General features: G+C 37.1%; 2 protein-coding genes across 2 annotated transcripts; one reads left to right on the top strand and one right to left on the bottom strand.

The window, feature by feature from the left end:
- Positions 1–390: 390 nt before the first annotated feature.
- Positions 391–7,901, top strand: cep68 (centrosomal protein 68). Its single transcript, XM_058795731.1, has 7 exons — positions 391–644; positions 2,137–2,519; positions 3,209–4,603; positions 4,688–4,810; positions 5,407–5,503; positions 6,005–6,133; positions 6,217–7,901. The coding sequence occupies exons 2-7, from the start codon at positions 2,184–2,186 to the stop codon at positions 6,228–6,230; spliced, it is 2,094 nt and encodes a 697-aa protein (XP_058651714.1). The 5' UTR covers positions 391–644; positions 2,137–2,183; the 3' UTR covers positions 6,231–7,901.
- A 126-nt stretch (positions 7,902–8,027) lies between these two features.
- rab1ab (RAB1A, member RAS oncogene family b) lies at positions 8,028–14,778 on the bottom strand. The gene is made up of 6 exons (XM_058795733.1): positions 14,605–14,778; positions 11,200–11,272; positions 10,888–10,983; positions 10,213–10,308; positions 9,956–10,087; positions 8,028–9,268 (listed from the first exon to the last, which is right to left on the bottom strand). The coding sequence occupies exons 1-6, from the start codon at positions 14,616–14,618 to the stop codon at positions 9,071–9,073; spliced, it is 609 nt and encodes a 202-aa protein (XP_058651716.1). The 5' UTR covers positions 14,619–14,778; the 3' UTR covers positions 8,028–9,070.
- Positions 14,779–14,865: the final 87 nt, after the last annotated feature.

Here is a 14,865-nt window from a genome sequence, read left to right as displayed (position 1 = left end):
AACTGTTTCCTGTGTGGATGGTGGATACAAAGAGATTGTCCTCCAGGGGGCGCTTAGGCGGCAAACAAGTCGCTTTTTTCTCACTGGAGACTTTTGGTCACTAAACGTGTAGCCTAATGATTTAAATCTTTAATCAACATATGTAATATTTAATATAAATACAAGGATTTATAGTGGACACGTAAACTAAAATCACTCAAAACGATTTCAATAAAGTTCTTTTAAATCCTCAATCTATAATCACAAACGACTGTAATTGGTCGATTATGACCAGCGCTGAGAAATGTAACAGGCAAGGCGTGACAAGGCGATGTTTCAGCAGCGGTTACATGACTGAATATGAAAAATGAATAAAGGTCTCCGCTAATGTTTCCCCCAAATAACTGGTCATTTAAGCCACATTATCATGCGCATGCGTATTAATATGAAACTTGAGTCGGTGTGACTGAACTTTGGCTCGCGCAGTTTCATGTCGCTATTGGCTGGAAGCGACAGTCTTGCGCTGCTTGACCCGCCTCTGTGTTATGAACCGTTTCCTCCACCGCTTGGATTCCACAACAGCAGGGTTTTATTTATCGCATTATATCTCTAAATTATAAACGTAGTTCGTGGAGCTGCCGAGGGATTTTCCTTAGCCTAAACCGGTAAGTAAATACAGTTTAAGATCAATTATGCAGGGCAGCAGGGTGTTATGAAACCCAAGTGAAAGTGATGTCGACAGAGGTGTGAAGCTGATGTGTGACAGATTAATATTGCTGCCTGATACATAATAGTTTAGCATCACTTTGTGTGCTGCCGCTTGTTTTCAATTTCATTACTGATGCATGTGTAATTTAAGAATAATTTTACTTACTTTATTCTAAGCAAAACATTTTCCAAGAAAGTTATTCACTAAATAGCTTTCCCAGGCCACGTATTCTCAATGTACACGTTTTTCATTCTTGCTCTTGTTTTTTGCATACCTTTGTGTTGAATTTAAGCTTTCCTTGCATTATTAAATCCTAGAACTGTTAAATGAACCGCTTGTGTGGAAGGCACACTGTTTCCTCTAGTAGCCTACCTTTGTGTAGTTTGCATAGTGTTTAATTATGCTACAGAATCACTGAGAACTTTAGTATAGTGGTTGCAGGTTGTGGCTTACAAAACAACAGATTGTATTTTTATTGTGAATTGTACGCTGTGTGTTTTATATTTGACTTGATTTAACAGTGTTCTCAGTGTTTCTCAGCAGAAATGTATAATGCAGACACTGCCTTCTTTAGGCATTTATTTGATGACCAAGTTGCCATGGTAACTGTCAATCAAGCCTATGTGTACCACTGACCTATATATAATGTTCTCTATTATAGATCAGTGACTTGCACTGTTTGAATTGATCTAGTGCCATTGTAGCCCAAGGATCAGCCTCAGAACAACTTGGCTGGCTTTTATATCCACAAACAACATATTGATAGAATTTGTTTTGATTCCTTGCTCTACAATACAAAGTAATCAAATTACTGTCAGTAACAATTATGAGAACCGTGTCAGCAAGTGTCATATTAAAATAAAAAGGAACTCCGCGAAGGCTCAGTGGCGAGAAGACACATGATTGTCTTTTGTTTGCAGGCAGGCTATGATTTAAATGTCCCCACGTGATCACCTCTCATGACATGCCATTTTCTGTCAGTTGCCATGGAAACCAGGCACATCAGCCAATCAAAAAACAGATGCAGTCTAGTATTCCACAGAGAAATACAAGAAACTGCTTTGTCTGCATGCTGTTGCATTTATCAGCGTTCATCTGACACATAATCATACAAGTCTAGATATAAAATTTTGTCACTGTACAGTAAGTATTATTACATTTAATTAATTTATAACTTTGCTTTTAATTAATTTATTTTTTACTTATAATTTAAGATTTTTCAGATTAAATCTGTTAGTAGTAGTACTTTTGTAGTTAGGCATGGACAAAGAGCATTCATGAATTTCAGGCAAGCCTGAACATGTAGCCTTAATGAGATTGCTTATCCAGATCAGAAGTAACTCTATTCAAGTAAACAAGCCCTGCATCATGTTAGACCACACTTCGCAGAGCTTCTTGTGTGGTGATTCAAGGAGTGTTTAATACACAGTGTGGTTATGACCTTTTAGCTGTCGCTCTGGCCAAATGAGGAACCACAGAATCCGGATGTGTTGCTATGGCTCTCGGAGTTGACAAGGCCTTATCAGACACCTCCTCGCAAATGGAGAACACCAGCTATGGGAGGTGGAAGACCAGGATCCCGGAGTTCATTCACAGCGGTCAAACTAGACCCCTCAGTCACAGAGCAGTTGAGAGGACAAGGCCTGCGAATGTCCAGGACGCCAAGGACTCAGACAAAGAGAGGAGTGGCAGCAAAAAGACAGTCACTATGGCACCTGTTTCCAGGTATATGCCGGACAAAAGCCTCTATATCATGAGAAAACCACTGATCTCCACACAATGGCAGGTGCCCATCCTGAAGAACTCATCTACACATGAAGACTCAGAAAGGGTAAGAATAATGAAACAAAGTCTTAGTGAGCTGTTGAGGATTTTTTTTTTTACTGATTTTTCCAATTTGTACTGAATTTTGCATCTAAAGTGGTTGCAGTGTGTTTGTAAAAAATAATTTAAATTAGCTTAAATTAGTTTTTTAGTCAGTTAATCATTCAGTGCTGTTACTGAACCATGAGTCATTTTTTGGTTATGTCTGATTCTAAATGAATTCAAAGATTTTCTAGTCATCAAAAATCCTGAAATAAAAATGTATCATGGTTTCCATAAAATTGTAAGCAACAGTCTGTTCAGCATTGATAATAATAAGAAATGGTTTTTGAGCTCCAAATCATCATATTAGAATGATTTCTGAAGGACCATGTGTCACTGAAGAATGGAAATTCATCTTTGCCATCACAGGAATACATTTTAAAATATATTAAAATTAAAAAAAAAAAAAGAGTTATTTTAATTCGTAATAATATTTCATAATATTACAGTTTAACTGTATATTTAATCAAATAAATGCAGCCTTGGTGAACATAACACAGCAACAACAACAACAAAAACAGAAAAATCATCCCCAAACTTTTGAAATGGTAGTCTATGTTTAATAATAGGAGCCAGTGGCTCCCCGGTCATGTTTTAGTCTGTGTCCCAGGATTTCTTATTAACCATTTCCTCTTTTTGTCTATTTTTCCTCAGATTAGTTACAAAGCAGATTCCCCTAAAGAAAAGGACAAAGGTCTGTCTAAACAGTCATTCAGACGTATCCCAGAAGATTCTACATTTTATAAATCCTCCCCACCATTATCCAGAGAAGACCTGGATACCTCCATGAGCGTATCAGACCTCAGACTGTGGTCATGTGACAAGGATCCTATTTTTCACTCTTCAGCTGCCAAACGCAGTCTGTCCAGTTCCCCTTCAGCTTCTTTGAGCCTCACAGCACCCCCAGTGCCTAAGTGGACATCCACTACTAGAAGCACTTCTTACTCGTCCAATCATGCGTCTCATTTCACAAGAAAGGTAAAAACAAGACCAGGTGAGATGATGGACAGAGGAAGAGATTCTCTTCTTAACACAGGATCTTACAGTAAGAACCGTCAACATGAGTTTAAACACATGTCGCCTTATCAGGCCAACTATTGGGCCTGTGCCATCCCCAACTCTATGCCACCCTCTCCAAACCGCAAATCCCCCGGTTGGGATCCTGAAAAGGAGTACCAGGAGCTCCTGGACTACACGTACCCTCTGAGACCCAACACGGCTGGTACATGGGGTTCATCAGAGGTGGATCTTCTCTTGCGAACCGATCCATTGTTGCAAGACTCAGGCATTGAGTTGGACCGCTCTTCCACTCTGTCCTGTTTAGACCTGTCCTATACAGGGATTCGACAGGAACGGTGTAGCCGAGGAACAGCGCAAAGGTCAACTGAGTTTTGTACTCTAAACAAATCACATTCTAAGTCCTTAGATGGCATCATGTCCAGTAGCCTGTACTCTTCACTAGACCAAGCTGGCTTGTCAGTGGAGAGTCTGGACTGCGACGGGAAGCCACAGGGCCATTATCGTAAATTTGGCATCTTCTCGACATTCAGACCAGTCCCCACTTTCATTAGTTCAACACATATCCTTCCTCGTCCTGATTCGCTGGACGAGTTGGACGAAGAGTTTCTTCGCCTACCAGAACGGCTTCAAGAACTTCAGGTGCTTTCACAGCAGCTGAGGGACATAAGTGACCAGATGAGCCAACCAGTCATCACCAGCTGGGAATCCCAGGAGAGCGAGATCACCTCAGTCCGATCACCAACGGCTCAAGTGGGAAAGCAGGAACCACTGGTGGAAGAAAGGAGCGATGAAGATGTTGAAGCAGAAGGGGGATCAATTCCTCTCACACATAAGGATCATTTAGAGAGAGCAAAAGAGCCTGGTTCCACAATCCAGATGATTAGCCAAAACATGAATAGGAGGAACCTGAGGGAGGTGGAAGCTGTTATGGATCAACTGAGCGGACTGTCAATGTCAGCGCTTCAGAGGACAATACAAACGGACCAGAATGAAAATGAGACCAAGGAGTCACTTATGCATCACATACAGGTGAGTAGATGTTTCTGTTGTTGTTATTGTGAAGTCCTGAGATGGCTGAGAATTAATGAGAGCTGTTGTATACTTTTTTAATAGGCATTTTGCTCGAACCTAGAAAAGCTGATTCAGTGGCTGCACAAGGTGGTAGACAAAGTAGAAGTTCTTTCTCCTCCCATGGTTGACTTGGAGAGCGTCAAAGCCTCCTTGGCTGATTACAAGGTTTGTAAAGTACACTACCATTTAAAGTTTGGGGTCGGTAAGATCATTATTATTATTATTTTTTATTGAAAGAAGGTAATATGTTTCTTCATTAAGGATGCATTAAATGTATCAAATCAGGTGCTACAAATTTATATTTCAAATAAATTCTGTTCTTCTGAACGTTCAGTTCACCAAAGTATTCTGAAAAAAATCCACAAATAAGCAGCACAACTGTTTTCAACATTGATAATAAAAGAAAAATTTTTGAGCAGAAAATCATTATATTAGAATGATTTCCGAGTGATCATGTGACACTAAAGACTGGCGTAATGACTGTTGAAAATTCAGCTTTGACATTAAAATAATAAACAGTTCATTTAAATTGTAATAATATTTCACAATATTACTGTTTTACTGTATTTTGGATAAATAATGCAGCTTTGGTGAGCATAAGAGATGTTTCTTTCAAAAACATTCAAATAAAAATCTTACTGACCCTAACATTTCTAAATGGTAGTGCACGTGCATCTTATGTAACAATAAGAAATTAAAAATTTGATTACAAAAGAAGTTCATTCAAAAAGCACATAACTGTGCCATGTAATATTTTTCAGAGTTTTCAGGAAGAAGTTCAGGCTCATAAGCCCCTTACAGCAGATGTTCTGCAGACCGGAGAGCTGCTTTTGCATTGCATGAATTCAGCCTCTCCATGTGAGTCTTACTACCTTTATCAAACTATAATGCAATAAGAAAAGATCTCTCTACCATTCTGCTGCTGTACTGAATCTTGAATTGGCACGACTACTTTGAATGGAAGGGAAAAGCTCCATTTTCTTACTGAACCCTCAGTAGTGGCTCCAGAGCTGTGAAGTAGTGAAATTAAATTTTAAATTAAAATAAACATTAGATCTTTTTATCTTCCAAAGCACCGTAATGCACTCTTTGTTTCTTGATCAGTTGGTACACTTCTACAAGTATACTGCTTCTCAATTTTGGACATGTTGTGCAGTGTAACCCAATACTCAGAGTTTCATCGGACCGAAACAGGAAACGCTCTGCTTGGCGAATGCGGCCATGCATGCTTAACTTAGAGAGCTGTGCTGTTGCCTAGCATACTTCATTTCAGAATTCACATCAAGCATTGTTTTTGTCAACACATTAGTCTTTAGCTGTTCTCATACTGCTGCTAATATTTTTTTCCTGATTCCACAGTTCTGAAAGACACACTGGTGCTGATAGAGAGGCAGTCTCACACACTGGAAACTCATTCAGAGTATCTTTTCTCCTCTATCCTGTCAGCCATGGACTGCCTCACTGACCCCAGATCTGAGGAAGCATCAGGTAAATGATCAACTATTATATATAGTGCCCTGTAGTGTTAAAAATGCAGCCTCATCGAATAGTTTCTCACTCTTTCTCCACAGAAGCAGTTTCCTGAGAATTATTAGGAGTCTGGGAAGGCTCACTGTCTTCACTGAGATGTCCTTTTTGGTGTTTTCACATCAAGGATGAAAAACGCTTCTTACTTGACTCACCATTATCTTTGTTTTACACGGTTACTGTATCCAGAAGTGGTATTATGTGCTGTTGTCACAAGCTTGAGTTATCTTTCACAACATATGTGATACATTTTTCACTTTGTATTTTTACACACCAGCTTATGATTGTCAATTTTTTTAACTCAAAAATCTCCTGTGATGGCTCAACTTAGTAATACTGTTTGACTGAAGAGGTGCACAGACATGGTGCCAATCGTGATTGTGATCTCAGGTTATTACCCTATTAAGTTTTAATGGAGAGCAGTCCAGCCTCCATTAGCATCCCTGCAGCTTTAGTTTCCCTTCTGAATAACCTGTGCCTCAAAGATATATTGTATTTTTTGACTGATAATTAGTGTGATTAATGGTATCATTAATATATGAACATACTGAATATGTGAATAATCTGTTTGGGGAAAATTCATACATTTTAAATAATTTTTTTTTTTATTATTAATAGTGTTACAGCAACAGTTCACCCAAACACTTAAATTGTCATCATTTACTCGTCCTCATGTCATTCTTCCGCTGCACATAAAAAATATATTTTGAGAAATATCTGTTTGTTTTGTCCGCACAATGAAAGTCTATAGTGTCCAACGTTGATTACTTATCGGCAAAGTTCGAAATACCTTTCTTTGTGTTCCTTGGAAGAAAGAAAGCTTGGAGTGAGTAAATGATGACACAATTTTAAATTTGGGGTAAACTACCTCTTTTAAGGAGAAAACAATATCAGTGTGTTAACAAATGAATGAAATGCAATAATAATAATTTGTGGATTCAGCTGAATGAATTTGACAGCAAACTAAAAACCTCAAAATTTTGAAGAACTTGTAGAGATCACAAATTGAGGTGCAACTGTTTTTACGTTGACAGAAAAAGGATTTTTAACAATAAACATTCTCCTTTTTGAAAGTTTTGTTATTTTGGTCAATAGGTTAAAATCTACATTTCTGTACAAGTTTTGATATGGATGCTTTTAATATTTAATTTAATTTTAATACTTTAAATAAATTTAAAATGACTTAATTCCATTTATGCACAACGTACTCAAGGATTACCATTCATACATACAGAATCACATACAGTATTAAAATTGAATTAGAAGATTTAATGATTTTAATCTAAAAAGTAAATCAGTTATTTCAGAGGGTGGATGCTATCAAGATCTCGGTTATTCTACAAGATCCATGAACCAGTATTATTAACTAAAACTAAATGTGTTTATTGAAAAAGCTGAAATATAATCCAAAACTTGAATTGCTGATGATACACGGGGCAACTTATTTTAAGCAGTGTTGCTTGGCCACTTTTCCATTGAGAAGGGGTAACAAATTTCTCTCTGGATACTTGAGATCAGTCGTGGACCCTGTGTCTCAAATGGTTGCCCATTGACGCCAACATTGCCCAAAGTTGCCCCGCGTATCATCAGTCTAACTTCACATTAACAAATAAAACGGAAATTAAATAAAGCTTAATAAAAATTTTAAATCCAATAAAATTGACAAAATATAAAAGAAATATAAAAGAATTTAAAATATTAATAAATACTGTATTAGTATGTAAATGATACTAAAATATGAATTAACTGGTTTTGGGGTGCTTTAATCCTACATATACTACATGTCCCTACATGGGATATGTGAAACATCCATCTAAAACCGCACAAAATAAACTAGACATGAACAGTTTCCGAGTTCATTCAAAAAATGAATTCTTTTGCCTTTATTATGAAAAAGAGAACATAGTGTTTGAGTCACATATGCAATTGTGAAATTGTTGCTTTCAATGTATTCCGCAGGTAAATGGCCAATATCGAAAGAGATTGTATATTAATGGAACAATATATTTGCATATAAATGTTGAATAAATAAAACAAAGGGTTTCTACATGTCCCACCAAGAATCGCAGACATACTGATATTGTACAGTATGGTTGTACAATACTTATTTATATTTTTGTTAACTTGTTACACATCGCGCAACAAAACTGCAGCCACAACTGAAATGCAAAAGAAGGTCAAACTACTCGAATCATGTATGTAACTCTACAGAGCTGTCAATTCAGATCTTACATATATATACATAGTGTATATGTACATATATTTTACTAAACAGATGTAGGACTGTGAACCACCGCTGCCCGGTTGATCTCAACAGACTGACAAAACAATCCGTGGGGACAGAAACCTACACATGCAAATATAAACAGTAAAATAAATCAACAAGTAAGAATAAAGTAAGAAAAGAAAAGGACAGAAAAAGAAAATGTCATTGAATTTTGACCACAGACCAGCCCTGCAGTAGGAATGCAGTGAGATAAATACACACATTATTCTTAGAAACCTGCACACAGAGGATTTAAAATCGTTGAGTGAAAATGAAATCCATCCTTTTTTGGGGGGTGGGGTTGGTTAAAAGCAGCCCCTGACAGACGGCAGGGGTGAAGGGGACTGACCGTTATCAAATCTCAGACCTCTCATCAGTTTTAGTTTGTGAAAAGCAAGGGAAGGGAGGGGGGCGGCAGATTTTTGAATGTTTTTGGTAGTGCGGCTACATACAGTACAACTTGGGTAACTTAAATTGTTGCCTGTTTCACGCTCTCTTTTATTCTTTCTATTCTCCATATTCACTCTTTGCTCCATAACAAATGATCTATTCCCCTTTCTTTCTCCTATTGCGGGGGCTCTCGCTCCAAGATCCAGGGGCCGAGGTGAGGGGGCTTGTGGGTTGAGGGGGCCTCAGCAGCAGCCTCCAGACGCAGGCTTCACTGGAGTGCTCTGGATCTTCACGTTTGATTTCTCAGCGCCTCCAGCTGTGGCTCCGGGGCCCATTCTCTTCTTGATCTCAGCAGCCATGGTCATGAAGGCCTGCTCCACATTGGTGGCGTTCTTAGCGCTAGTTTCCAAGAAAGGAATGCTAATGGAATCAGCAAATTCCTAGAGATAAACCAAGCCGTTCTTTCCGTTAGAACACTGGAGAAGTGAACAATTGCAAATCTTATGTACACACAGGGTTTGCTCCAAAACCTAGTGAGCTGCCTATATATGCAGAAATTTAAAGCGGTGTCGTCAACCACCACTTAAAAAAAAAAAAAAAAAGTGTGTTCACTAAAATAAGAACTTGCATGAAAAAAAGAGAGTTTGCTTTGGCAACTAATTGATATAAAAGAAATTAAAGTACTAAAATGAGTAAAACTGAAAAGAAAAAAAACTAAATAGAAGCATTTAAAATACAATGCAAAAAATATAGACATATAGAAATATTAAACTAAAACTGCTCCTGACACATTCTATAAGACAGGCAGCAGCACATGCATCCTTCACAGTGAAGGCAAACCCAGAATGCCTTATGAGCTCTAAAATGCCAGACAAAGTGGAAAAAAAAAAAAGTGCCAATCAAAAATATAATTCATTCAAATTTTTACTAAAGTGTGCAATCTATATATTTTTATGTTTATTACAGCATTAAGTCATTAGCGCATCAACATGCTATATCTACTGAAATCAAATGTCAATGCCCATGTATAACATTCCCAATCAGTCTGACAGCAAGGCAGCTCACTAAGTTTTGAAACAGAGCCATAATAATAGTGGAATAAGTTAAGTAACATGAAGCAATATTACCTTTGCTGTTGTGTAGTCCACCACTTTTTTTGTTGTTAAGTCACACTTGTTGCCAACCAATAACTTGTTAACATTTTCACTGGCGTAGCGGTCAATCTCCTGAAGCCACTGTTTAACATTATTGAAGGACTCCTGAGGGCATAAAAATTTTTTTAAACAAATATAGTAGAGCAGAAATGAAAACCTTTATTTTAAGGTATTTTCACAGGTGTTTATCGTCAAATTATGACACTTGCTGAAGGTTTGGATGAGCTCACCTGATCTGTAACATCATAGACTACAATAATGCCATGTGCTCCTCTGTAGTAACTGGATGTGATTGTGCGAAATCTCTCCTGCCCTGCTGTATCCCACTGTAAGGAAGAAGGAATAATATGACACCTGAATCAAATGCAAAAATAGGCTCAGAAAAATACTATTTTTATACTACTTCAATAGTAGGGCTGAGTACTGACACAAAGTCGATTCTCTTAACTAATGCTGTAAGCTAGGCCTATGCAGGGAACCCCTAAATAGTACATTAGAGGATAAAATTAACAATTTAAAAGCTGAGACTTTTTTTTTTTTATCAGAAGTAACACAACTTATTGTGATTATTTGATGGCAAGAGTGGTATTAAAAGTGAAGCTTTGCTCTCGCATATCGATTTAAAAATGGATTTATTTATTGTTTATCAAAATGAAAATTAAGTACTCAATATTGTTAACCCAAGCCTATTCAATAGTAGAAGAAAAAGGTCCCTCTCTGACATAATTTACATCAAAAGACCAAGTAAATTTTTCATGATGAGCACTGACATGTCTCTAAACAGTTAAAACAATACCATCTAAACACCAAGCGTTCACTTTTCTTTAAATCACATGCTTGTATATTACGTTCATTCAATCTTATACAGAAACATTAATTTCATTACAGGACAGAAAGGAACTTACGATTTGAAGTTTGATGGTCTTTCCGTCTAATTCTATAGTTCTTATTTTAAAGTCCACACCGATAGTGCTAATGTAGCTTTCTGTGTATGTGTCATCCTGAAAGAAGCAAAACCGCAGGTGAATTAGATGTTTCAGTAGTCAAACCTCTCCCTACAGTGCTTTGAAGTAAAATATAAATTCCATATAAATGCGATACAAGTGTTTTAGTATGCAAATTTATTTTGTACACAAATAGAGACAGCTGATTATTTAACCTCTGCAAAAATTGTGTCTCCATGACAGCAAATGCAGGAAAACATATAGCCTACTTACTGCAAATCGGAGAAGAAGGCAAGACTTTCCAACACCAGAGTCACCAATCAAGAGCAGCTTGAATAAATAGTCACTGTATGAAGAGAAAGAGTAACAAAACATTAGACAGTCAATATGTGTCAACCAATTTTTGATAGTACAGTTGTGTAAAACACGTTATTGTACAAAAGTTTGGGATTGGCAATACTTTTGAAAGAAGCCTCACCGAGGCTGCATTTATTTGATTAAAAATACAGTAAAAGTAATGTGAAATAATATTACAATTTAAAACTTTTTGATTTTATTTTTTTTAAATGTAACTAATTCCTGTGATGACAAAGCTGAATTTTCAGCATTCATATTGGAAAGATTACTGCTGATTTGGTGAAGAAACATTTCTGGTTATTAACAATGTTAAAAACAGTTGCACAGCTTAATATTTAGATGGATCATGTTTTTTTCAGGATTCTTGGATGAATAGAAGTCTTTACTGTCACCAATTTAATGCATCCTTGCTGAATAAAAGTATTACCGTATTGTCCCGAATATAAGACAACCCTGATTATGAGACGACCCCCCTTTTTCCAGATGTACCTTTTGGAAAAAGGCTTTTTGAAAACCAAATCTTGTTTTGTTTTTTTCCCCTCTCTTTCTCTGTAAAACATTTTTCTTAAATTATTTTCAAATTGCATATTTTTCCTATTTTAATTTTTGTTTTGAAATACTGGTAAAATGTACTAACAATGACATTGAAAAATATACACTTTTTGATATACCATTGAAATAACAGGTAGCCCATCTGAATTATATGACATTCAGGCTATCAATCTCATAGTAGCCTACCAAAATTTTATCAGAGTAGAAGTGAAATCTTATTGTAGTCTTCAAATCTGGGTACTGTCTTATGTTTTAAAATCACTTACAGAGGAAGTTTGTTCCCATCAGGCTAACATGACAGTCACGACTCGTGCCGCTGTAAGCTTTTCTTTTTCTTTTGTTTTCACTTGCGATCTTTACAACACACATTACATTACATATTTCATGGCACACTCGTTTTATGCGTTTTTGGCGCCACCTATTGTTGTGGGTGTATTACTGACATGTCAAAGCCTAGACCCTGAATATAAGACGACCGCGTTTTTTTCATATGTATTTTCAAGAAAAAAACAGTCTTATATTCGGGTCAATACGGTAATTTCTTTAAAAAAATAACTTTTGAATGAGTGTACCAGTTATATTGATGCAGGCATTTGGCCCTACATCTCAAAACACCAAAGCATGAACCCAACTGTTACTTTCTTTCACTGCATATTACACATTGTTTATTTTCTAGATGTACATTAGGAATGAGGTCATTAAAATCCCCCTGCAACATGAGAAACAGGCCAGACCCTTGCTTTCCAGAACTGTTTTCTGATGTAACTCAGTTAAACAGTGTAAATCAGTCAATGGTCCACTTTTGCATGCAGAAAATAAAATGTTTGTTCAACAGAAACACTGTGCTTGAGCACCTCTGAGGTCGGGAAACTTGAGTAAGCTGATTAAGCATTCCACAGAGAGGGAATTTTGCCTGTTGTGCTAAATCCTCTGTCCATATTCAACATGCCCTAGTAAGAAAAGACCATAGGAAGGAAATTCAGTGGATCGGCCTGGTCAAGACCAGCTCATCGACTCAGCAGAACGGTCTGTTTTCATCTCCATCCTGCCCACTAAACTGAATTCAAGTCATGCTCTCCTTGTTAGGCTGACTGCAACAAACGATCCTGTGTAGAGACCCACTACACAAAAAACTACATGTAAAGACCCTCTGTTTATACACTGGTTTCTGTTTTCTATCAAACAGAATAAGTAGGTGTAGTATAAGTGTCTTCAGCTAAGCATGTCTTGTTTAAACATGCAGATCTTAAGTTCTGCATTATATCCTACATGGATGTTAAAAACTTGTCATGAATTCTGACTTGCAGTCTTTTTTTTTTTTTTTTTTACATCACTATTCATATTCTTTCAGGAAGCCACAAATGTATGCGCATTAGTATTGAATCTTTGATACAAATCACGTGAAGAACCGAAAGAGAAACTGCTGATGAGTTTTAACCTCTAAACAACTATCATTGCAACAGCCCATCACTTTGAAAAAACATATTTCACCCTTATTCTGACCATGTAAAATACAAGCAACAGCTGATACGAAGTCCATTGAGTAACAGTTGCTTAACACTCAGTCTAGTGATAGTTGTAATGAAGCCTGTAGCTTGTCATTTGGCATGTGATCTACACATGACTACCACACAATAGAGGAAGGGATGGGCACTTCAGTTCCTTGAGACATACTTGACATCTGCACATTCAGATATTTAAACGGGAGTGTAGAAACCTCACAATTCAGTGCCAATGAACACAGGAAACATGGCAACAAATTCCTTTTAAGATTATGTAAATAAACAATGATAAGGAAATAAAGATAGCACAAATCCGACTGGTGCTGTGGAAATGTGGCTATTATGCATGTAATCTTGCTAAGCCATCTTTTATTTCTAAGCAGCAGACAGAAAAACCCTGACTTTAACTTATAATTTTAAGTTTAGTGTCCAAGTGTACGGTAATTATAAACCTGTGATTAAAAATTTAGCGTTAAACAAGGCACGTGACTAACTTGTATTTCTATGTGCAGCAAAACCAGGTGATAAAACGCATGAATAAAAGATCACAAATTACTTTCTAAACTTTAAAAGGTGTTTTAGCACATAAGTGAACGCGAATGACTGATAATGATTAACGTTACTCGCTAGTAATTTGCAAGACCACCTTCCTGATACCGACATGCTTTTTTGAACTAACTTAGCTACTTAAACCGCAAACCCTCTCTCTGAAAAAATTAAGGGGTCAGCAACAGGTTACCAAAGCACATTAACGACACTTAATCAGTTATTTGTCTACTTCACCAGCTCGTCAAGATGTTTAAAAAGTAAGCGAAAAGCGATCTGAAGACGTTGGCTTACATCAGCTAGCTTTCATATTAATTTCAGATGAAGCCTGACAGATAACACGTGTTTTAATAGCTTGAGATGAAAATATTACAATATACTAAGTGTTAAAGGTGTGGTATGATTAACTAATGAGTTCTACTTGTCATAAATGTAACGCGGATGGATATTAAAACCGGCTGAGCTCCGCTATACAATAACAGCCGCTTTATCGCAAAAAAACCCCACTTCTTTAAAGAAAGCTGTGTTAAAATGCTGGTCTTTAAAATCAAGTCGCTTTCCGGCTTTGACTAAGTGAAACAGATAAAAATACAGTGATATTAGTTGCTGGTAAGATTAAACACACAGCTAGTCATCATTGCCTCTGCCTGTCAAAAGTAGCTACAGGTAAATTATGAGCTCAGTAACGACAAACAAACCGTGTAATAACTCAACCACTTACTATTCGGGATTCATCGTGGACTGGACACTGTGAAAACCGTTTGTCTTCTAACAAAACAACTCCGCGGCGTGAAGGTAGACTAGAAACAATAACCTGTCCCCCGATTAAAAAGTAACTAGCTGGCTAGCTACTGCCGCAAAGGCTAGTCGGTTGAAACCCAAAATGGCTGACTCTCAACCAGGAAATAGGAACTCCTTAAACAGATTGCGTAGGCAATGTCGTCATCATGACCTGTGCGGAAGTTGTAGTTTAATTCGGAAA

Source organism: Onychostoma macrolepis, chromosome 13 (genome assembly GCF_012432095.1).
Source record: "Onychostoma macrolepis isolate SWU-2019 chromosome 13, ASM1243209v1, whole genome shotgun sequence".
Lineage (NCBI taxonomy): Eukaryota > Metazoa > Chordata > Actinopteri > Cypriniformes > Cyprinidae > Onychostoma > Onychostoma macrolepis.
Note: the sequence above shows the minus strand (reverse complement) of the source record. Positions and strands in the feature narration are given on the sequence as shown.